Source organism: Vulpes vulpes, chromosome 13 (assembly GCF_048418805.1).
Source record: "Vulpes vulpes isolate BD-2025 chromosome 13, VulVul3, whole genome shotgun sequence".
Classification (NCBI taxonomy): domain Eukaryota; kingdom Metazoa; phylum Chordata; class Mammalia; order Carnivora; family Canidae; genus Vulpes; species Vulpes vulpes.
Window position 1 is genome coordinate 141,539,968 of NC_132792.1, and position 26,101 is coordinate 141,566,068.

Sequence of the window (26,101 nt, forward strand, 5' to 3'; positions counted from 1 at the left end):
AGATACTCAGGGGCCAGATTGCATAGGGCATCACAAGTGACAGGAAGAAATTCACATTTTATTTAAAATCTATGGGGGAAAAGGAAAATAAAATAAAATCTAGGGGAAGCTACTGAATGGTTTCTTCTTTTTTTAAAAGATTTTTTTTATTTATTTATTCATGAGAGACAGAGAAGGGGGGGGCAGAGACACAGGCAGAGGGAGAAGCAGCTCCATGCAGGGAGCCTGACGTGGGACTTGATCCGGGGTCTCCAGGATCACGCCCTGGACTGAAGGTGGCACTAAACCGCTGAGCCGCCAGGGCTGCCCTACTGAATGGTTTCTAATGTTATTATTTCCATTTATAAAAGATTACCATGGCTACTATGTGGATAGGGGCAGGATCGGCAGCATGGAACCCAGGTGGAAAGCTACTGCAGAAGCTGACAGAGAGGATGCTGGTAGTGGCGACTACAGTGGGCAGATCCAGACTGCATGTTGAATCAGAAAACACATGTTTAATTAAATTGTGTGGGTGGGTGAGTATAGGTGGGTGTGGACGTATAAAACTGTTTCACCTAACCATTTAGAATACTGGCAGCAAAAAAAGAGCAACCAAAGGAGAGAAAAATGAAAAGAAATTCACATGTATCGGTCTCCTGCTACCTCTACTATATTTATCACACTCTTAATTTTTGAAATTTAGTCCTCACAACAACTGCAGAAGTAAATTTTATTATCACACCTTCTCCCTTTTTTTTTCTGAGATAAAAAAGTGTCTATGACCCAGTATCTCCATACGGTTATGAGAAAGGCAAGAGTAAAGACACGATGGCAGAAAAGATGTGCACAGGAAACCTAAAGTCTCTGACTGGAGAATGAATGTTTAAAGAGGAACGGTAAGAAACTGAAATGGCTAAAGCCCTTAACAACTCTCTCTTTTCAGAATTTCACCATGGAAGCCCTACAAAAATCCTGGCTTAAAGTATCTCTCCAGGCTTCACCTCCCAAACCCATTCGTATTGTCTTATTATCTTCCACTGACAAACCTTCATTTGGACAGCTTTTCCTGTCCATCTGATAGATTTGATATTCTAGAAATGCCCAAGCCTGTGAGTTTGCTGCACAGGAGATAACAACTTTGGTCTGTTTGCTTCCCTCGCGAGTAGCCCCTTCCCATCAGCCCTGGAACCCCATCAGCCCCAGAGAATAATGGGTTTCCGAATCTCCTCCAGTTCTCATCAGGCATGAGCTGCCCAGCTCAGGCATGTGGCTGCCCAGGCCTGCCACAGTCCTCAGACTATTCCTGAACTCCAGGTGTGGTTGTCAGAGCCACTGTGATTTCCTCTGCCAGCTGATAAGGCAATACTTGAGGCTTTACACTCTAGGTTTCCCAGCCTCATCCAGCAATGTCCAAGCAGCACATGATGGTCTCACAGTGGCTAAGGATGAGTTCTAGAGCCTTTACCCCAGCACTGTACCCTGAAGTTTGGCAGCACCCTCCAGTGGAAAACCATTGAAATACAACCTTAGACAGGTTTTGGCCAGTTGTGATGCTGTTTGGCAGAGAAGCTATAAGGCATCATGAACAACCTCCTGAATTGGCCTTAGGTCAAGATGCCTGACGCACAGGATGTGCCTTTTTCTAATTTCCACTAAGATGTCTGGATTAGGGAAAGCCCTACATTAAAAGGGATACTACAAACTAATAAACCCAGCAATTAAATATTATAATATTTCTACATGCACACATTATAGCATCATGACAAAGAGTAAAGACTGATCAAAGTGCAAGGAGAAAAACATAAATCATGAGTGATTTCAACATACCTCTATCTCAAATGGACAGGGCAAGCACATAAAAGTAATCAGAAATATAGATTTGAACAATAGCATTTTAGCCATATCCTGTAGCACTTAATAGGTGCCAGTCACTGTTCTAAACATTTTATATATTAATTAATTTAGCCCTGACAACAATCCCTATAAGAATGTACTATTCTTATCCACAGCCCAGGTTCACAGAACTAGTAAGTAGCAGAGCCAGAACTGAAATTCAGGAAGTCAACTCCAGAACCTGTGTCCCTAACCACCATGTTATACTGCCTCTCTATACAATATATTTATCTAAACATATTTATCTAAAATATATGTAAAAAATCATATATCCACCACATGTTGCCTGGATGGCTCAGTGGGTTGAGCATCCGACTCTTGATTTTGGCTTAAATCATGATCTCAGCATTGTGGAATCAAGCCCCAAGTCAGGATCTACACTCAGCATGGAGTCTGCTTGAGGTTCTCCCTCTCTCTCTCTCCCCAGCTCTCTCTCTCTCTCTAAAATAATAAATAAAAATAAAATCTTTAAAAAATCACATATCCAAAAAGCAGAGAATACTATAGATTTTCAAACACACTCAAATATTTCGAAATAACTGACCAAACAGGTTCACAAAAGAAGTCTCAATAAATTTTTTTGAATAGAACAGAAAGAAAAAAACAAATGTTCAGAAACTAAAAACCACACTCTTAAATAACAGATGGTTATGCATCAAAAATAATAAAATACCTGGGAATGACATTAATCAAGGAAGTAAAAGATTTATACTCTGAAAACCTATAAAACACTGATGAAAGAAATTAAAGACAACATAAACAAATGGAAAGATATTCATTCCATGCACATGAATCAGAAGAACAAATATTGTTAAAATGTTGATACTACCCAAAGTAATCTACAAACTTAATGCAAACCCTATCAAAATACCAACAAGGCTTTTCATAGCACTAGAGCAAATAATCCTAAAATTTGCATTGGAACCACAAAAGACCTCCAAGAGCCAAAATAGTCTTAAACAAAACAAAATGAAGTTAGCGATATCACAATTCCAGATTTCAAGTTATACTACAAAGCTATAGAGATATCACAATTCCAGATTTCAAATTATACTACAAAGCTGTAGTAATCAAAACAGTATAGTACTAGTACAAAAAAATAGGACATAGATCAATGGAACAGAATAGAAAGCCCAGAAACAAATCCATGATTACACAGTCAATTAATCTTCAACAAAAGAGGCAAGAATATGCAATAGGAAAAAAGTCTCATCAACAAATGATGTGAGGAAAACTAAATGGCTATATGCAAAAGAATAAAGTGGACCACTTTTCCCATAATACACAAAAAATAAACTCAAAATGGATTAAGGACCTAAATGTGAGACCTGAACCCATATAAATCCTAGAATATAGTACAGACAGTAATTTCTCCAACATTCTTCTGAGGCAAGGGAAATAAAAGCAAAATTAAACTACTAGGACTATATCAAAATAAAAATCTGTGCAGAAAACAATCAACAAAACAAAAAGACAATCTACAAAATTGGACAGGATATTTGCAAATGACGTAACTGATAAAGAGTCAGTGCCCAAAACACATTAAAAACGTACACAACTCAACATCCATAAAACAGACAAAGCAATTTTTTAAAAGTGGGCAGATGATATGAACAGACATTTCTCCAAAGAAGACATCTAGATGGCCAGGACACACATGAAAAGATGCTCAACATCACTTATCATAAGGGAACTGCAAATCAGGGAGAAAAAGGAACTCTTGTGAACCCCTGGTAGGAACACAAACTGGTGCATCCACTGTGGAAACAGTATGGAGGTTCCTAAAACAGTATGGAGGCTCCTAAAAAATTAAAAGTAAAACTGCCCTATGACCCAGTAATCTCACTACTAGGTATTTTCCCAAAGAATATGAAAACATGGGCAGCCCCGGTGGCCCAGTGGTTTAGCGCCACCTTCAGCCCAGCGTGTGATCCTGGAGACTCAGGATCGAGTCCCAAGTCCGGCTCTCTGCATGGAGCCTGCTTCTCCCTCTGCCTGTGTCTCTGCCTCTCTCTCTCTCTCTCTCTCTCTCTCTCTGTCATGAATAAATAAAATCTTTAAAAAGAAAAGAATATGAAACCACTAACTAAAAAAGATATATGCACATCTATGTTTATTGCAGCACTATCAACAATAGCCAAATTATGGAAGCAGCCTAAGTGTCCACTAACTAATGAATGGATAAGAGAGTGTACACACACACACACACACACACACACACACAAAATGGAATATTACTCTGCCATAAAAAGAATGAAATCTTGCCATCTGCAACAAAATGGATGGAGCTAAAGAGTATAATGCTAAGTGAAATAAGTCAGAGAAAGACAAACCATATGATTTCATCATATGTGAAATTTAAGAAACAAAGCAAATGAACAAAGGGAAAAAAGAGAAAGAGAGAAACAAACCAAGGTACACTCTTACCTATAAAGAAAACGCTGATGGTTACCAGAGGAGAGGTGGGTGGGGGGATGGATAAAATAAGTGAAGGGATTAAGAATATGCTTATCATGATGAGCACTGTATAATGTATAGAATTGTGGAATCACTATATTGTACATCTGAAATTAATATAACAATCTATGTTAACTATACTGGAATTAAAATTAAAAACTTAATAAAATTAAACGGAAAAAGCTCTCTTTGTAAAGTCCCATTTGAAAAAGACATGGTTAAAGTAGAAATCACAATGGAACTTTAAAAAAGTATTTAGCATTGGACAACAATATAAATACAACAGATAAAAATCTCGGAGATGCAACTAAAGTGGTCATAAAAATATAGAAAACATATGAATTAAAGTTAAAAGCCTCAAATATCTGTATCATAAGAAAGGTAAAAATAAACATTTAAATTTAGAAATAAAAAGGGACAACCGAACAAAACTAAGTGGAAGCTTAAGAAATAATTAAAATAGGGCCACAAATTGATAAAAATAAAAACAAAAAACTGGAGATGATTAAGAAAACAGAGACTGTTTCCTTGAAATAGAAAAATTGATCTAAACTGACCATGAAGAAAAGAGAAGGCATAAGTAAATAATACTGGAAATGAAAACTGTGTCATCTGTATACATACAGTATAGTTAAATGTTATTTCATCTTTAACTTGATTATAATTTCAATGGAAAAATCTTAGTTTAACAATCAAATATGATAATTATTTTAGATGAGTTCTTTATGAGGTTTTTATTAGATTTAAAAAGTTACTGCATATCCTACTTTTCTAAGAGCTGTTTCCTTGTTTGATAATGAATGCATATATAACATTTGATATATATCAAATGAATCTATTGAGATGATCATATGATTCCTCTCCTTTTACCTACTAATATAATAAACTATAATGATTTACTTCTGGTGTGAAACTAATCATTTTCATCCTGGCATAAAAACAACCTAGGCATTACTTAAGTTTCTTTTTATGTATTGCTAGACTGATTTGTTAATATTCATTTGGAATTTTTGCATCTAGACTTATGAGGGAAGTTAACCTATGATTTTTCTTTCTTGTATTTCCTTATTAGTTATTTGGTACAAGGGTTATGCCAATCTCATGAAAAGTGTTCCCGTTTTTCCTATTGCCAGGAAGTAGTTCTGTAAAATTTTGATTATTTTTTCTTGAATACTTAGTAAAGCTCTCCTGAGAGATAATCCAGGCTTTGTAGGCAAACATTTTACTATGAAGAAAATCTTTTTTTTTTTTTAATGGGAGAATTCTGGACACGGGAAAAAATACAGAGGCAAGAAAAAGCGTGAATATATGAGAAGTGGCAGACTAAGCGGACATGGAAGCCATTCCCCCAACAAAACAGAAATGCTGGATAAAATATAAAGTTTCCTTTTTAATATAAGAGCCAGACTTAAGTGATAAAAATAATGAGAAATCTTCTAGTCACCTAAAATAAAAAAGGAACTCAAATCAGAATTAAACTTCTGTTGTCACCATGGCAACAAAAGAGCATATCAGATCCTGATAGAGGGTTTGGCTGCTAAAATTTTAATGCCATACAGGTACAATTTTCTTGGTTATCAGCTCTTTTGGATCAGAGAACTACAACAGAGTACTCTGCTTAAATCTCAGCCCCATCAGCAGAACAGGGACCAGGTAAAATTCCTAGCCTAGAAAACCTAGAAAATTGGCAAGAAAACTTGGCCATCTATCCAGGTCTCTAACGGGAAGAATAAATCTCCTGAGAGAAACTGAAATCCTAGACCAGAAACATATAAGGGTTAGTAGGAGTGTACTAACTCTATGGTACAAGAATCCAAAGCCAAAAAAATTACCCCACAAAGTAATTTTAAGACGGCAACAAAAGCAAATGTAAACCTCTCTATAAACACCAGTAGTGCACAATCTGGTAGTACACTAGCCTCCCTGCTAAAGATGCATGCACAGTCAACAACTAGCAACCACACAAGGAAACAAATCACAATGAGGGAGAGTCAGTACACCAAATACTTAGGAGAATTTATGCCACTGTAAGAGGTAGCAATAACGCAACAATATTAAAAAGACTACAATATTGAAGAATATGTCATAAAAATAAAATAGACAAATTTGAAAAAGAACTGAATGAAACTTCTGGAAATAAAAAACTGGGTACTGAAATTGAAAACTTGGGCAGTGGGTGGCTCAGTGCTTGAGTGTCTATCTTTGGCCCAGGTCGTGATCCTGGGGTCCTGGAATCAAGTCCCATATCGGCCTTCCTGGAGGGAGCCTGTTTCTCCCTCTGCCTGTCTCTGTCTCTCTTCCTCTGTCTCTCATGAATAAATAAATAAAATCTTAAAAAAATTTATTTAATAAACTGAAACTCAATGGATGATTTAAATAGTGGAGTAGAGATGAAGAGAAGTGTACGTAAAATTTGAGGCAAAAAAAACGGAAAATATGAAAGATAAGGAAGCTTGGTGAACAGAATGAAAAGACCAAAAGTATACTTAATAGAATTTTATAAAGAGGACATTATAGAATAAAGAGATGAAGTATTTGAAAGATAAGAACTATTCAAAATTGAATACAAACAAGTCCTCAGGTTGGAGAGGCAAACCAGGTTTCAAGCAGGAAAAACAAAATCAAATCCATGCTGAGACACTTTTAAGGAACTGCAGAAACAGAAAAGCAAAGAGACTATCTTAAAATAATCAGAAAGAGAAGATAGCTTAACCAAAAACGAACAATTAAACTGACAGAAGATTTCTCATCAACAACAAAAGAAGTCAGAAAACAATAAAAGAATATCTTCAATGGGCTAAGTTAGATACCAAACTCTATAGTAACTAAACTATTAGTCACAAATTAAGATGCTATACATAAATTCTTAAAAAAAAAAAAAAAAAAAAGACCAAAAGAATTTCCTACTGCTGAAGGAGATCATGGAGAGGAGGTGACCACAGATTGAAATGCAAGGTGGAGGCTTTTCACCCTCTTCCCATTCTTGGAATGTACATTTGACCCACTGTTCCCACATGAGGAGCTACTTTCAAAGATGAAGCCTTGAGAGAATAATGTGTTATTGAGACCATTAGAACTGTATACACGACTGAACCCCATGAAGGCCTCTACATAAACTCTTAAGATTCTGGGGATGGGGATTGATGTAGAGGACTATTCATCTTGCTACTGCCCAAGACAAGCATCATAAGCTCCCCTGCTTATTAAACCTGCCACCTACCCATCTGGCGTGGTCTCTCTTTCTTTGGTCTTTCCTTGCTTGCTGTGTACAGGGGGGCTAGTTCAGAATTTTACCCAGGAAACTCCTGAGATTATCAACTAACATTTATATACAATTTTACATAAAATTTATATACAATTCCTGGAAGAAATGACTAAAGAATGTAAGGAAATTAAGAAAGAATGGGTAAAAACATGTAAGAATCCAAAATAGAGTGGGAAGCTAGAAGTAACAAGAAGGAAAGAAATTAGTAAACAAGTCAAACCTATACAAACACTGACTATATAAATGAAATGACTCAAATAAAAATAAAAATAAAAAATAAACGGAATGACTATTAGGGTTCAAAAACAAGATGGATTATTAATATACCAGTTAATACTATGGAGGGTAGGAGAAAGATGATTGGAAGAAAGCATCCCAATGCCTTTGTTTTACACAGTAGCATAGACACTGAGTTCATTAAGTCAACTAAATTAAGAGTAGTGGTGATAAAAGAGAAATGCAATCTATAATTATCAAACAAATAGCATAATAATTCCATTTAATAGCAGGAAAAGGGGGGGTAGGATTAACAAAAATCACAGCAAATAGAAAACAAAAAATAAGATAATAAGTCCAAACATATAAATAATCACAATAAAAGTACAGGATTAAACTTGATTATCAAAAATAGTTTGAAAACAAGAGAAGGACAAAAGATATATATCAAAAATGCCAACCAAATATGAAATACCATTATGAATACCAAGCAAAATGTATTTACAGGCAAAAGTATTAGAGATAAAGATGGCCATATATTTAATGTTAAAATGGAGAATTTACGAAGAACATAGAATAATCCTGACCCAGTATACCCCTAACAATACATCCTTAAAGCAAAAACTGATTGGAGTTCCAAGGAGAAATTAACAAAACCACAATCACAGTGGAAAATTTTAATATAATTTATTCAAAAACTGATAGATCAATTGGGCAATAACTAATAAAAAGTTAGAATATGTGAGTAACATAGTTAACTAGCTTGATCTTATGGACATATACAGAACGTGGCACTCAACAATTAAAGAATTTCTTTCAAGTACACATGGAACATTTACAAAAATTCATCCTTTCACTGAATAACTATGTATTAAGTGCCTTCTATAAGTCAGGGAGCCTTCTTTGTGAGGCTCTAGGGAATTCATGCATGAGAATTAAGTCTCTGCCCTCATGGAGTCTATAGTGAGTGGAGGAGATAGACCTCAAATAAATGGATTCACATCATCTCTAATGTTAAGCAGTGCTAAAGTTTATAAAAAGAAAAAATAGGGATCCCTGGGTGGCGCAGCGATTTGGCACCTGCCTTTGGCCCAGGGCGCGATCCTGGAGACCCAGGATCGAATCCCACGTCGGGCTCCCGGTGCATGGAGCCTGCTTTTTCCTCTGCCTGTGTCTCTGCCTCTCTCTCTCTCTCTCTCTCTCTCTCTCTCTCTCTGTGACTATCATAAATAAATAAAAATTAAAAAAAAAAAAAAGAAAAAAGAAAGCAGGTTGACAGGACAGAGTTGTATGGGGAGCTATTTTAGATTGGTGGTCAGGGAAGGCCTGAGGAGGTAACTTTGAGCCAGGAGCTTTATGAAGTCATGATATATGCCAATCAAGATTCTGGGGAAAGAAAGAACAGCAATGGTTCTGGAGAGGGTGTGTGCTTGGCTTGTAAGAATTAATAAAAGTACCAATATGCTAAAAGTAAATAAGAAGCTCAGAAAGGGGAGTGGGGAATAATGTGAGCTGCTTTTCATTTTAAAAGCTCCCCTGACAGCTCTGGAGAGAGTAACAGGGAGATCAGTTAAAGTGACTCAGAGTAGAGGGGGTAAGCAGTGGTCAAACTAATACTTGAAGACAGGGCCAAAAGAATTTGCGGAGTGACTGGAAGTGGGGTATAAAAGAGAGGAGTCCAGGAAGACTCCAAGGGTGTTGTCGGGAACAGCTGTGAGAAAATGGTAGCACCCTTGCTGAGTCGGGGAACATAGGAAAACATGCACATGGTGTGGAAAGGGGATGCTAATGGATGTGAGATATCTCACATCCCAGCACCTGGGATGTGCCAGTGAATATTTAAGAAGGTCCTGGGTCCTCCTGTTCCACTTCTGCACTGGTGTTGCTTGTGGTCTCTCTGGCTATTTGCTGTTGAAATTTCTCAAATTGTCATGGAGAAGACAATGTTGTTTCCTCCAACATAATTAATTCTACAGTCAATAATTCTAGCCCTCTAAAGACTTTTCCAAGGAAAGTGAAGCTAACATTTAGTGAATACCTACTACACTAAGTCCTTTCAAAATACCACCTCCTTTCAACATAAATATCCCCCTCTGTGGAAGGCTGGGTGAGACAACTGTGCACATCTATTCTCAGCTTCACATCCAGTGACATCACGGTGGTAGTTTGAAATTGGCACTGGCAGAGTATTTACACCATGGAAATTGTCAAATGCTATAAATGAAGATCCCTCCCCACCCCCAGCTCCAGAGCCAGTGGTTTCCCATTTAACAGCATACTAATGATTATATCCTTATTTTAGACAGAAGGAAACAGGTTCTAAGAGGTCAAAGGACATGTCCAGTTACAGAGCCAAGCCCCAGGTGTTCTGACTCTATGTCAAGTGTTACTTCCTTTGAAAAATCCTCTTGAGGCCTGACTTTATGTCAGGCTTCATACCAAATGTTTTAGTGCATTTTCTCCTCTAATTCTCACAACTCAACAAGGAAGTGTGACTGTTTCTCTCCCTGTAATGGTAAGGAGACTAAGGCTTTGAGAACTTAGTAACTTACTAATAATCAAACACTGGTCTACTTGAGTTTAGACTCCATTCACTCAAAATCTATGCAATCCTGTCTAACCCTACCAAATTTTGCTTTGTCAAGATAAATCAAGTCAACTGTTAATCAAGTCAACTATTATAATGTAGAAGGAGAAAAAAAAAAGCAGTGAAGTTATCAAAGGCATAAATTAAGTCCATTAAAAGTACAATAAATGTAAATGGGGATCTCAATGTTGAATGACACTTTTCCAATAATCCAGGAAAATTCTTTGGAAGAGGTGAAATTTTGAAGAATATTTTAATTCTAGAAATGAAAATGTCTGGCACATAGGAGACATTCCAACGTAGGGTGTGGCTTAGGAGAAAACTTAAAGGCAAAAGTGTGACCATCTGATCCAGGGGGTGGTGAACATGTTCACCTAAGAAGAGCAGAGAAGGCTCTCTGGGGAATACGAAACAATAGAAATGAGGTTTTCTGTGTGCTCTGGCAAAGGACTTTGAAGTAAAAATAATGAACTAAACAAAAAACAAAACAGACTTCACTTTGAATCTTAAGAATTGATATTCCAGATACTGCAATACTTTTTAGAATCCTGTTCTCTATTGCTTCTTGAAATAATGTATTGTCTTGACTTTCTACCTAGTTTTAAAAAAATTAAAGAATAAAAGCCATCTCATGAATTTATTTCTTTCCATCACCCATAAGTCTCATTTAACCAGCCTCACCCGGTCAGATCTTGGCAAAAACAGCTACCATTGCCCTGAGGCATTTTCAGTGGTAATCAGAGTTCCTTCCAGCCAGCGAACTTCAAGGTACTCCTCCCACCTGCTATAAAACAGTGCTTAAAGGTAAGCTCTCAGAGATTTGGTGCTGTGGAAAAATTGCTCCAATTAGTGCGTTTGAAGTTTCCAAGAAAAGAAACCTAGAGGTATACAAACTCAAAATACTTTGGAACACACATGTAATTCTCAGAATTCCTAGCTCCTATATAATTTTCTCCATTTCAAAATTAAATGTCTCAACATCTCCAAAAAAAATCAATGATGCTTAATTAAATGTTTTAAGAGTGAATGAACTCAAGTACCAAATGATTTAAGAGTAAAATGCACAGATTTTTTTAAAAATTCAAATTACTTTTAAGGACTTAAGCAGTACAGCTAACATATTGATGCCCCTCTCCAAAATTTCCATTGAGAACCCCATTCCTATCCAAAAAGAGATTAGAACGTAGAGTCCATGATACTCCTGATACAAACACTGTTATTAGAAATCTCTAGAAGAAACTGACTCGTAAGAGTTAAAGACTTTTGTTTTCTTAATGTTACTTACTGAGTGGTCTCAGTATGGGTTGAATTGTGTCCCAGCAAAATGCATGTTAAAGTCCTATCCCCCAGCACTCCAGAATGTGACCTTATTTGGAAATAAGGTTATAGAAAACGTAGTTAGTTAAGATGAGATCATACAGGAGTAGGGTGGGCCAATAGTCCAATATGACTGGTGTCCTTATAAAAAAAGAAATTTGACATAACACACGGGGAGACCACCCTGTGAACATGAAGGCAGAAATCAGTGCATCTACAAGCCAAGGAACACCAAAGATTGCCAGAAGCTAGGAGGGAGGCATGGAACAGATTCTCTCTCACAGCCCTCAGAAGGAAACAGCCCTGCCAACACCTTGATTTCAGACTTCCAACCTACAGAACTGTAAGACAATAAATTTCTGTTGTTTAAGCCACCCAGTTTGTGGTACTTTGTTATTGGCAGCCTTAAGCAGACTCACACAGTGGTCCCTTTGCTATGCCTTCTTGGGTACATTCCCACAATCTTACACATTTTTCACAACAAATGAAAGTGGCAAAAAAAAAATAACTTATAGAAAGCTATTCTTTTCCAGATTTTGTACATTTTGTGAAAGTTCATGTAATATATGTCTTAGTTGTCTTATATGTAAAACAAAGATAACATCTATCACTCAAGAGTTTTTGTGAGTCTTAAATGAGATAAAGCACGGAATGTATCTAGCTCAGTCTCTGGTCCATAGTCACCACTCAAAAAACTAAAATGGTAGCTGTTCTTACTAGAAATAAAAATTATGCTACTCGCCTATGTCAATAAGACACGTAAGATGAGATGTTTCCTCTGGAGTCCCTACTAGCCATACTGCGCTCAGAGCTGCCAACAGTTGCTAACTTCATAAGGCTCCAACTCTTCCAGGGTCTGACCTGTATCTTAAATTTATACACAAGCCTCGGTTAGACTTTGCAGCCAGCGTACTCACCCTGCTTTATGTCGCGATTGTCTGTGGTTGCTGCTTCAAATGCAAAACATTCCTCTTCTCATTAATCTGCTTCCTCTCTTGACCCATTCATTCACCATCCTATGCCCTCACAAATCCCATGACCTTCCAACCCATCTTCTCACAGAACTCTCCATCTACCTCCCACTTTAGCTGAAACAGGGTTGTCCTTGGATGGCACCACCTCCCCAACAGTCCTACTGGGGTCTGCTCATTCTCCAACATCTCAGATACACCAGAGTCAGGAGGTGGGTCAGAATTTTACCCACTCCCAGTTCATTATTTTTCTACTTTCAGAGAAAACATCTGCCATTTTGGGGTGCATGCCACCTCTAACACCCTCTAACCCTCTTCATCATTGTCAACTGTCACCTGGAGACTTCTCAATAATTCATATTAAATAAATATGTGATGCCTGACTATCTTCCTCATCATTCTGAGCTCTATCTGGGTTACTTTAATAACCACATTCAACTCTGCAGACTCAAGTTCCCTGATCTAATCCCATGATCTTCATTCTAGCTAAATTTCCTTTGCTATTGCAAACTAAATTCTTTGATAGTCACTCTGGCTATTATTCACCAATGACCTCAACTTCTTTGTCATATTGTCCTTCACATGCATCATCTCCACCTTTGTCAGTCCAATATATCCAAATCTGACTCCGTGATCTATCATTTCAGTCTCTCTCTTATCAATATCCTTCTCAGCCATATCCTATTCCTTCAGTCACACCTGCTCAACAAAATCCCAGTCCTGATTCAATTCAATGGTCAACCTCACCAGTTATGCCCAAGCTGCTGAGAGCTGCTAAAGAAATCGCATAGCTAGGTAGTGTTCAAGCATTGAAAATTCATCTTCTGAACTATACTTATCCTGAGAAACAATCTATGTGTCCCTAGTCACCTTCTACCTCCAAAATTCCATTGTTCTAAAATCCTTTATTTAACCTCTGCCACTTCCCTCCTCTCATCAAATATTCACCACCATCAATTTATTGTTTCTGTTTAAAAAAAAAAAAGAGTCCATCAGACAATAAGTGACCCAACATCCTGCACCCCCACCTACCAGCTCATCCATGACCATGCCTGTCTGTGATCTGTTTCTCTAAAGAACTGAAGGTCTTCTCCTGCCAACAACCAATCCCTCTACTTTGAATCCTATCCCTTCCTGCTTCCTTAAAGTCCTGGTTTCATAAATTATCTGTTCTCTCTGGCATTTTCCATCTCTTCTACTCTACTGACTCTTTTCCAGCAGTACTTAAACATTCTCTCCTCTTTCCCCTCTCTCTTATATTAAAAAAAAAAGTGTTTTTCTCAAAACTAAGTCCCAATAACTAATGTTTACTGAGAATTTACTGTGTGCAAAGGGTTGTACTAAGTTTTAGACATCTATTATTTTAATCCTCACATTCTCACAATTCTGTTACCAAAACTTAAGCACAAAGAAATTTAGATCATACAACAAGTAAATGATGGAGCCAGGCTTCAGCCCCAAGCATCAGACTCCACAGCCCATGCTTTTAACCACAATGTTATATTTCATGAAATAAAGAGACTACACTTGCTAGCACCATTTTCTTACCCATTTCAGCCTCATAGCTCCACAACACTAATGAACTACCCACCTCAGCCTGTGAGTTTAACTTTTATTTTTAGTAACCTTATAAATGGAGAGAATCGACGACTTCTTTTGCTTAAAATTAATAAACTTTTAGATTTTCAAATGCTGCTCCTTCAAGTTTCTCTTCCTATTTTCCTGAACTCTCCTTTCCAGAATCCTTTGTGAATTTCCCTTCTGTCTTGTAAATGCTTGTGTTCTCCATAGCCTATTGTCCTTGTTTTCTCAGTGTACATACTCTCCTTGGATGATCTCATTTATTCCAATGGCTTCAGCTGTCATCTATATAAGTTTCAAGTGGACAGAACAGCTCCTTGGCACTATTCATACTAACACTGACAGTTGGAGATGCTTGAGGAATGATACCTGGAGACAGACAGGCCACCCAAACAGACCCACACAGGGAGACATTTACTTTGTAATATTCACCACCAACCAAGGTCTGGCTCTCAGACTTGCAAACTCAAGAATTTGAACTTGACACTGTCAGAATATTTTAAACAATACAGACTGATGCATAAAACTGGTATGCCAAAGTATGAGTTACCAGTGAGGAATATAACTGTCTAGTGAATCTGATGTATGTACAAGTCTGACCAGAGCATTCTCTCCCCATAAGGAAAGTGCATTATGTTAAATTATCAGAAGGCTGTTCAGTGAGCATGCGATCAAAACAAGGAGAGTTAATGGTATGATCCAAATATGTAATGACATCATTACATATTTATAAAGATAAACAGTCTATTGCCACAGTTAGAATGTTACTAATGGGTGGATTGGTTATTTAAGTGTAGAATGAGCTAACATTCTGAACCTTAGATAGAACTTGGCAAAAAACTCAGGCAATCCAATTAAAAGCTGGGCAGAGGATCTGAATACACATCTTTCCAAAGAAGACATACAGATGACCAGCAGGTACATGAAAACATGCTCAACATCACTAGTCATTAGGAAAAGGCAAACCAAAGCTACAGTGAGGTATCATCTCACACCTGTTAGGGTGGCCATTATCAAAAAGACAAGAAATAACAAGTGTTGACAAAGATACGGAGAAAAGGGAACCCCTTGTGTACTGTTGGTGGGAATGTAAACTGGTGCGGCCCCCTACGGAAAACAGTATGCAGATTCCTCAAAAAATTAAAAATAGAGCAACCATAATATCTGGCAATACCACTAGGGTATCTATCTGAAGAAAACAAAAACACTACCTCAAAAAGATATATGGACCCCCATATTCATTGTAGCATTATTCGTAATAGTCAAGATATGGAGACAACCTAAGTATCCATCAATGGATGAGTCCATAAAGGAAGTGTGTGTATATTTACAATGAAATATTATTCAGCCATAAGAAAGAGGGAAATCTTGTCAGTTGCAACAACAGGGATGGACCCAGAGGGTATAATGCTAAGTGAAATCAGTCAGACAGGGCAGCCCGGGGGGGTTCAGTGGTTTAGCGCCACCTTCAGCCTAGGGGTGATCCTGGAGACCCGGGATCGAGTCCCACATCATGCTCCCTGCATGGAGCCTGCTTCTCCCTCTGCCTGTGTCTCTGCTTCTCTCTCTCTCTCTCTTTCTCTCTTTGTCTCTCATGAATGAATAAATAAAATCTTTTTTAAAAAATCAGTCAGACATAGAAAGACAAATATCCTAAGATCTCACTTATACATGGAATTGTAAAACAAAACCAAGCTCATAGAGGCAGAAAACAAACTGGTGGTTGCATGGGAGTTGGGGAGGGTGTCAAATGGGTGAAGGGGTTAAAAAATAAGTAAAAGTCATGAAGATACGGTGTACAGCATGGTGACTATACTCAACACTGTACTGCATATTTAAAAGTTGCTGAGCAGTAAAATTTAAAAGTCCTCATCACAAGAGAACAAATTTTTAAAATTATGTATAGTGACAGATGTTAACTAGACTTATTGTGGTGATCATTTCACAATATATACAAATAACAAATAATTAGGTTGTACACCTGAAGTTAATGTTATATGTCAATTATACCACAATTAAAGAACTTAGTTGTACTCTCATTTTCATTGTTGATTCCCCCCTCCCCCGCCCCACTCAACACTTTTGGTTGATATTTTATTTTAGGCAAGTTAATGTATAAGGAGCTTATTATCAAGACAACCAGCCTAAGAGTGACAGTGTCTCTTAAAGTTAACTTTATATACATTTTCTCTTCAATTGTACGCCAATTTCATATTTTAACCTAAACAGGGATTCGTATTTCCTTTTTCCCATGTTCTAAGGGCTAAGTCCAGTCCACTGGACTTTCCTAATAGCTCAGAAATCTATAACCTCCCTTCTTATACCCAAGCCATTCAATATTTCCCTCATGAATTACTGTGATAGCCTCAGATTTCATCTCTCAGCTCTCAGGACACCTTACTCCAATCCATCCAAGAGATAAAGATCTAAAATGAAAACCCAATTATGTCACTCCTCACTTATAATACTCCAGGCTCCATATAGCTTTCGGGATGAAATCCAAACTCCTTAATATTTTGATTAAACTGCTTTTACTTGTGTACTTTGTTCAGGTTTCAGCGCAGGCGATACTTCAGAAACCCTGTGAGGACCATCACCTTTTGAATTCTGAATCAGGGGCACTGCTTTGGGCTCACACAGCACCCTATTCTTCTTTCCACTATAAAATATATCATGGCATATAATATAATATTGCTATTTCTCTTGTTCTTCTCCACACTGACTGTTAACTTCTTGTAAGTTATGTCTCATTATTTTTTCATCAAAAGTACCTACCACAGTCCTTGACAAATAGTAAGAAGTCTATTATTGACTGAGGAGTAAGAATAAGTGGATGAATCAATAAATATGATGGCTCATCTTTATATTTTTAAATTCTCTTGCCGGTTTCCCAGCTAGAAAGCAGTGGTCAAGTGTTCAAGGGACCAGTGTGGCAAAGAACACATGCTTTGTGTCGTGGGATAAATGGAGCAGTCCTTGCCCAAGGAGGTTAATGTCAAGTCAGAGAGAAAGGTAGGTAAGCAAAATTATAAAGACCACTGAGGGGATCCCTGGGTGGCACAGCGGTTTGGCGCCTGCCTTTGGCCCAGGGCGCGATCCTGGAGACCTGGGATCGAATCCCACGTGGGGCTCCCGGTGCATGGAGCCTGCTTCTCCCTCTGCCTGTGTCTCTGCCTCTCTCTCTCTCTCTCTCTCTCTCTCTCTGTGACTATCATAAATTAAAAAAAAAAAAAAAAAGACCACTGAGGATGGATATTGTTGGTTTGACCAGAGACAAACCACAAGCAAAACCAAGTTCTGATTTACCAACACTCAATTAGAAGGTGCTCCTCAACTTAACAGCAACAACAAAAAATAAAAACAAAAACAAAAAAACCTACCATTCTGTGGGAGTCAGAGAGTTTTTGGTTAGAGAGAAACATCCCAAACACATTTTACATATTGGATTTATCAAAATTTTGTCCTTATATATTTTGGGAGAAAGTTTTCATTGTACATAGAAAAACACCTCTACATATCCTCAGAAAACATCCAGGGACATAGTATCTACTCTCTCGGGTTAAAATATTCTATCACCTTAGGAAATGAAATTATCATGCTCCAGCCAAAATATCTCACTAAATGTTAGTTCATTGCCTTTGTTGGATTTCTCTTGGACTTTAAAGACCAATCCTTTTCTTCATGAAAATCCTTCTTCCTGTTGAATATGCTAGAAGCAAAAGGAGACTAATAATTTTGTAGCTCTTTTTCCTATACTATTGGAACTCAAAACATTTCAATTTGAAATTCAGTTCATATAAATTTGTATAGGTTTTCAAAGTCTAAATGTACAATATTTTCTTTGTAAAAATCTTTTTATTCATTACGGCTTCTGGTGATTATGCTATTGCCTAGAAAAAATATTCCAAGAGAATCTTTTCATAAAAGTCCTTAAGTGCTTTCTTAACACCCTGTAAGTCCTGTGGAAAGAATCATACCAAGTCACTGAAGATTCACAGGTTTTTTACAATGAAACTCTTTAAGTGCAAAGATGAATAACTTTGATATTTCTCCAAATGAATCAAGTCCTTGCTACTTTGAATCTCTTTGCAGTCACTTATCTTTCACCATACTAGTCATTAAAATCACAAACTTTTATAATAACCTACCAAGGCACTAATTTTATAGGTAGAGAAACAGAAGTCTGGCAAGGTTTAATGATTTGTTCAAATGACAGATTAAGGAAAAGAAAACAAATCTTCTGTTCCAAATTGGATGTTCTTTCTAATACATTGAATTTGCACTTTGTAAAATACTGGTTGAATCATTTATCAAAACTATTTCAATTTTTGCTTCATGAACAAAGCAACCATTCCAGTAGTTGGAAACAACAATATAATTCCAAAGATTTCCAATTATTTTTCTCCTATTCTCTTTTGAATTCTCGCCAAACAGGCTTTCACTCCCATCACTACACTTCACTATGGTTGTTGAGTCATCAATGACTTCCACATTGCTAAATTGACTAGCCAAATCTCGGTCTTCCTCTTAATTAACCAATTAGTACTTCTTCCTGAAAATACTTTCCTCTCTTGACTTTTAGGATAATAAATAAATAAACTCTTCTCCTCCCTCACTGACTTCAATTTCTCAGGCTCCTTTGCTGGTTGATCCTCGTCTTTCTGACTGCTAACAATTGCTGTCTCAGGTCAAGGTCCTTTACTATATATATATATATATATTGGGGATCCCTGGGTGGCTCAGCAGTTTAGCGCCTGCCCTTGGCCCGGGGCACGATCCTGGAGTCCCGGGATAGAGTCCAGCATCAGGCTCCCGGCATGGAGCCTGCTTCTCCCTCCTTCTGTGTCTCTGCCTCTCTCTCTCTCTCTCTCTATGTCTATCATAAATAAATAAATAAATAAATCTTTAAAAAATATATATATAAAATATATATAATATATATATTATATATATAAAGGGTACCTTTACTATACTATATAAAATATATATATATATATATATTATTGAGAATAATCGTAAAGGTACCCTATATATATAATCAATCCCTCAGTGGCTCATCTAGACTCACAGCCCTAAATATCATACACACACACACACACACACACACACACACCTTTGGATCCCAAATGTATATCTCTGACCCAGACCTCTTCCCTTGAACCTTAATTTCATATATCTAACAGCATTCTTAATATCTTCACTTGGATACCAAAAAAACATCTCAAGCTTAACGATATCCAAAACTAAAAGCCTCATCCTCCCAAAATTTTCTTAAATCTGCTTCTTGCTCATTCTTCTCCATCTCAGTAAATGGCTGTGCTATGTATGCTTCCACTCACTCAAAACAAATCCTCAGCATCTGCCTTGTCTTCTTTTCCTCACACATCATTAAATCCTTTTGGTTTTAAGCTTCAAAATATATACAGAATCCAACTCTCTTCCCAAACTTCCACAGCTACCAACTTCACCAAGATATGCCACCCTTTTGATACAATAGTCTCCTACCCTCCCTATTTCTTTCTGCCCTTGCTCTACAATGGAATGATTATGTGGACGCGTAAGTCAGATCATGTCATTCCTCTGTTCAAAACCCTAAAATGGCTCATATTTCACTTAGAGAAAAGCCAAAGTCACAGCGGCCTACGAGCCCTTTCACCAAGTGCCCCACCAACTTTCTGATCTCACCTCCTAACTTCCCCGTATTCCCCAGTGTGCTCTAGATACACTGCTCTTTTTCACAGTTCCTTGAACATGTCAGAATACTCTTGTCATGTTCAGAACATTTCATTTATTGTTCCTCTACCTGCAAGTCTTTCCTCAGATATCCTCATTGCTCCCTCCCTCCTTCAACTCCTTCAGGTCTTTGTTCAAATGTGACCTTTTCAACTGGGAGCTTCCCTGATCACCATATTTTAAATATCAACACATTCAACTCACTTCAAACTCTTCATGCTTCTTATTTTCTCTAGGCCAATTACCACCAACAAACACACCATATATGTTTTGATTATTTTCTTTATTGCCTGTGTTCCCTCCCAGGAGAATGGAAGCTCTATGAGAGCAGAAGTATTTGTCTGTTTTATTCAGATAATTGTATGCCCAGTGTCTGAAGCAATGCTGGAAACATAACAGGTGAGTGAGTAAGTGAGTGAATGAATGAACGTAGACAGATAAAAGATATCCTGGGGGGGGAGGGGGGGAGACAGAGACATAATGAAAGAGAAGAAGGGAATTTTCCTTTAGATAAAGTGACTTATTATACATACTGCACCTGTCTTACAGAGAGAAGAATTGGAAAACTGAGTGATAAAAGGAGCTGTAGTTAGAGGAAAGACCATTGGCCCTCCTCAAAATCATGTGCTGAGAAAGACGGAAATTTGAGTGTTCTAAAAAGCACAGCAAAAAATAATATGTAAGATTCAACAAGTTTGATAATAAACTAGTGTTGATAAAGATGTGAAGGAATCAGAATGCTTTTCCATGCTGGTGGGAATGGAACATGGTACAAATGCTTTGGAAGACAGTCTGGCAGTTCCTCAAACAATTAAACATAGAGTTACTATGATCCAGCAATTCCACTCCTAGTTGTGGACCCAAGAAAAATGAAAACATACATTCTTCTGCACTGTGAGCACCCAATTTCATTGTGGGTATGGGGGATTTCCTCACATCACAACAAGCTATTTTCCAACACCACCAGATTCCACAAATTAAGGGTTCAGTTCTACAAGACTGCCCGCCCCTTCCCTCACCCCCACCCACTTCAGAGGCTAGCTGCATGTCCAGGCTGTTACCTGTACTTCCAACCAACTGGCTATAAAGCAGAGGTTCCATTACCTCCTTCTTAACTTTGATTAATTTGCTGGAGTGGCTCAAAAAACTCAAGAAACCTACTTACCCACTGGATTATCAGTTTATTATAAAAGAATACAACTCAGGAATAGCCAGATGGAAGAGATGCATGAGGAAACGTATGTAGAAAGAGGTGTTAAGCTTCCATGCCGTCTTTGAGAGTGCCATTCTCCCCAAATCTCCATATGTGAACCAACCCAAAGCAATACAAACCCTGTCCTCTTGAGGTTTTATGGAGGTTTCATTACATAGTCATGACTGATTAAGTCACTGGCCACTGGCAATTGATTCAATCTCCAACTCCTCTCCCCTCCCCAGAAGTCAGTGATGGGACTAAAAATTCTAACCCTCTAATCACATGGTTGAACCTCTTGGCAACCAGCTTCCATCCATAGGTGGGATCCAAAAGTCATTCCATTAACACAACAGAAGACAATTTTATGGCTCTCATCACTTAGGATATTACAAGGGTTTTAGGAACTCTATGCAAGAAATGGGAATGAAGACCAAATATATATTTATTATAAATTATAACACCACATATATCCACACAGAAATTAGTACATAAATGTTGATAGAAACATGATTCGTAATAGCCAAAACCCTAAAGAGCCGTTATGGATTAACAGGTAAGCAAAATGTGGTATATCCACACAATGGAGTATTATTTAGCCATTAAAAGGAATAAAGTACTGACACATGCTATAACATGAATGAACCTTTAAAACATTACACTAAAGTGAATAAAGTGAATGAAGTCGGTCAATAAAGACCACATAGTGTAAGCCCATATTCAGATGAAAGGCCAGAACAGGAAAATCTATAGACCAGAAGTAAATTAGTGCTTGCTAAGTACTGGGATGATGATGATTGGAAGCTAAGGGAATGATAAGTTAAAGGCACAGGGTTTCTCTTTGAAGAGATGATGTTCCAGACTGCAGTGATGGTTGCACCCGCCTGGGAATAAACTAAAAACCACTGAATTATACATTTTAAATGAAGGATTATATAGGAAGGGAATTATATCTCAATAAAACTGTTAGAAATGAATAGAGTAAATATAATTATGGAAGTGAAAAACCCATCTTAACCACAGCCAGCATCAAAATGGTTGGCTTGGCTTTTCATGCTCCTCATCCTCCCTGATCCTTCCTCCTACCATGGGTGTGTTTTTGGTCCTCTGACACTGGCTTCCTTACATGCACATTTTCTGAATGATTTTACCACCTCCTGGTTAACTTGTTAGACTTCTACTTCATGTATGTCTGTGTTTTCCATGTGTCTTAATTTTTGCCCCCACCCACAAACATACACCTGAGCCAAATTGTAATGCAGAAGTCCAAAGCAATCATGTGCAAAGAAAGACCTACAGGCTTTTGTCAAATGCCTTTGAGTATATCTCAGATCTCACCCAGCTTTGAAAAGCTATAGGTAGTCAAGGTTATAATTACTGTATTAAAGTCCACATACTTCTCTCCATGTCAGTTTGTAGCACCCAATCATAAAGATAGGTGTTAGGAGCATGAAAAACCATCACAAGTAAAACAGCCAGCCATAAAATGTCATAGTCAGAAGTGAACTTTAGAGATGCTCAAATCCAATTCTCTCATTTCATAATTGAGGAAACAGGTAAGTTGACTTCTCTAATGTGACTCAGTAAAACAGCCAATCCCCATTCAAGGCTCTTTGTGTCATTCCATGCTGATCACCAATCAAAAGCACAAAAGAATCAAAAACTCTTAATGATTATACACACCATATACAAAAACACACAAATATCACACAAAGATGATATTATAATCCAGTAAAGTGAATCAGCAAAGTAAATTAAAGGTTATTAGTATGTTTTAATTTGTATCTCCCTCTTTATCTTCAAAAATATTTAAATAGCCTTAGAAAACATAAACACTTGGCCACTTCTCTCTACTTTGAATCACAATAATGTTAATTCTGCTGAATTATACATGCAATTAACTTTATGGAACCAATTTAATCATTTTCTCATATTATTTCAAAAAAGCTATAGCGTGCCAAGTTTTCCCCACTTTGAAACATGATTGCTAAACTATAGGAAAGTCAACTACAGCATACTTTCCCATTTGGTAACAATTGGAAAGCAGCACACCACAATACAATTTATTCCAATAATTTTTCATATCACATCAAAATATCATGATGATCTAGTTTCCATTTATGACTTGGGGTGATTTTTGAGTTGTTTGCAGCAACGTCATTTCATAAGAGTCTTTTGGAGAAAAGTGAATTGTGATGTTAATTAGAGACAACAATTTTTACTTGACTTTTTAGCCAACTTCAGCTATATCCCCATAGAAGAAACATATTTAAGCTATTCCAAAACAGCAAAAGTCTTGAACTGCATCGCAACTGGCATCTTGACATTTAATAAGTCGAAACATAACACATGAGGTGTCTTACTAAGACAGTAAAACAGTAAATGACCATTTAATTCTTTATTCAAATATACAGAACATTTCATGTTTAATCAATGTAGAAAAACCTACTTACTCTTCTATATGCCCCCCAAAAGTAGGATAAGTTCTTATTTTCTTTTAAAGATTTTATTTATTTATCCATGAGAGACTCAGAGAGAGAGAGAGACAGAGAGAGGCAGAGAGAGAAGCAGGCTCCATGCAGGGAGCCCAACGTGGGACTGGACCCCTGGTCTCCAGGATCACACCCTGGGCTGAAGGCGGCGCTAAACCGCTAAGCTACCAGGGCTGCCCAAGTTTTTATTTTCAACATTTGAAGAACAACAACCAAAAATCCCAGAAAGTTCTACTTCCCTCTTAATTTCTCCCCCATGCCATTTTTTTTTTAAAGAAAGCTGGAACCTGCCACATTTAAGACCTAGCGATCATCTCAACTCATATGCTTATCAAAATGCACAAGGCAAGAATTTGAGATGCTCAATATCAAGCTCCCATTGTGAAGAGGTTGAGTCAAGGTCTTTGGGGTGAAGAGAGAGACTATCAAACCAGGAAAAATGTGGGAGAACAGTGGGGGAGGACTGTTAAGAAACCACTGCTTTATTTCTTCAACTGGGCAGGGACTTGCGCTAATGAAACTCAGGTGGATGTCAGACAGCAAAAGCCCCAGGGCTCCCCCTGCAAAGCTGCCCTCAGCAATGACAATGAGGGGCTCCTCTGAGCCTCCAGAAAGGTGCCACTAGAAATAGAAACTGAGATAAAGTAAATAGGATCCTGTAACAGCGGAGCAACTGAAACCCATGACTTTAGGGGGGAAAGTACAGTTATTTTGCTTTGACTACCTTTAAAGAGTACCCACAACCAAACTACATGCATCTCTACTAGATGACACATGGACACAATGTTTCTGCCCATCTGTGAACCCACCTAATGATGACTTGGGGCAAAGATGCATAGATTCAGTTAAGAAATGAATGGCTTCTGTCCTATTTTCATCTCCTCGGTTCCACTAGTAATTACTCGCAAGCTCCCCAGTGTCTCACACAACAGGTTTTTCTTCCCTCTCTAATGTGAGCGTTATCCTGAGTGTGCTCTCAAGCGGGATGTTAGTTAGCTGAGAGCAGCGCTGCTGGATGCCCATGTCCAAGTCTGCCTTCATAATTAAGCATTCTTTAGCTCTAAAATCTAAAAAGCCAATGAACTCCAATTTCCACGTCCTTGCTCAGGACTCCGGGTTCTGGTTTTTGCTGTAATTCCACACTTCCAGGTTTAGGGACCACTGCACAAGACCTGAGTAGGAATCGGGGAGCAAAGCCAGATGCCAAGTGCAACTCTTTGTTACAATGGCTTCCAGCTACACATTAATAAATAAATAAATAAAAATAAATAAATAAATAAATAAATAAATAAATAAATAAATAAATAAATAAATAAATAAAAAGTTCGGAAACTTCCTAACCCTGAAATAATTTCTTAGCATAAGACATAAATGAGAAAGAACACACACAAAGAATAAATCGTTAGTTCCCTTACCTGGATCATGGAAAGGCACCAAAGCAAAGTTGAAAAGTGGTCTCTTAGGTCTTTTCAGAGACGTCTCCAAAATCTTGGAAGCCCCTTCGATCACCTGAACCAAATCATCATACATGGAACCAGTCACATCAAACACAAAAGCCAAGGTGGAGGCCCCCTCGGGAATTTCCGCAGCCCCGGGCTCGGGCTCGGACTGGGGGCTTGCATCGTGAGCCAGGGAGGAATAAAGAAGAGCGAACAGGAATACGGTGGGGACGATGTCCCGGGAGATCATGGTCTTTTCTTTCCTTTTTTTTTTTTTTTTTTTTCCTTTTTTTTTTCTTTTTTTTTTTTTTTTCCTGGGCGCCTGAGTGCAGGGCTCAGCCCTCCTCAGCAACACGCAGGGGGTCTCCTCTCCCTCTCCGCGCAACTCATGAGGCTCCCGAACGCTCTCTCCGACCTAGCGAAAAAGTTCGGAGGCGACAGTCCGCTGGGGACCGGCACCGACGCGGAGCCCTGCAGGGGCTGACGGGCGGAGCGGCGGCCGCTTTTGTCTGGACGCAGCTTCCTCCGGGACGGCTAGGTGCCCGCGGAGAGCCGGCAGCGCGCCCGGCCCATGCCCCGGGGGCCGCTCCGAGCCCTGCGGCGCCGCGCCGAGTCCCGCCGCCCCCGCCGCCCGCGCCGCCCTCGCCGCCGCCGCCGCCGCCGCCGCCGCCGCCGCCGCCGCCGCCGGAGCCAGCCACTCGGCTCCCAACTTTCCACTGTGCGCCGCTCGCTCGGGAGCGCGGAGGGAAGCCCGGCGCGGCCGCGCCTCCTGATTGGCCAGCGGCGCCCCCCGCCCCCCTCCTCGGCGCTGGAGCACCCCCCTCCGGGAGGGCGACTCCTCTCTCCCCCCCGTAGGGTCAGCTCGGAACCCGGGAAGCGCTCCCGGTGTCAGCTCCGCTCCCGCCCCCGCCCCCGCCCCCGCCCCCGCCCGCGCTGCTCCCGACCTACGGCACCCCCCCCCCCCGTGCGAACAATG

General features: G+C 38.7%; 1 protein-coding gene across 1 annotated transcript in view; it reads right to left on the minus strand.

Annotated features, from left to right (window-relative positions):
* Nucleotides 1–25,742, minus strand: part of HMCN1 (hemicentin 1) — a 460,089-nt gene extending 434,347 nt beyond the window's left edge. Inside the window, exon 1 of the mRNA XM_072733161.1 lies at nucleotides 25,102–25,742. Within this exon, the coding sequence (XP_072589262.1) occupies nucleotides 25,102–25,375 (274 nt within the window). The 5' untranslated portion in view covers nucleotides 25,376–25,742. The remainder of the gene's footprint in view (nucleotides 1–25,101) is intronic.
* Between the last annotated feature and the right edge of the window lie 359 nt (nucleotides 25,743–26,101).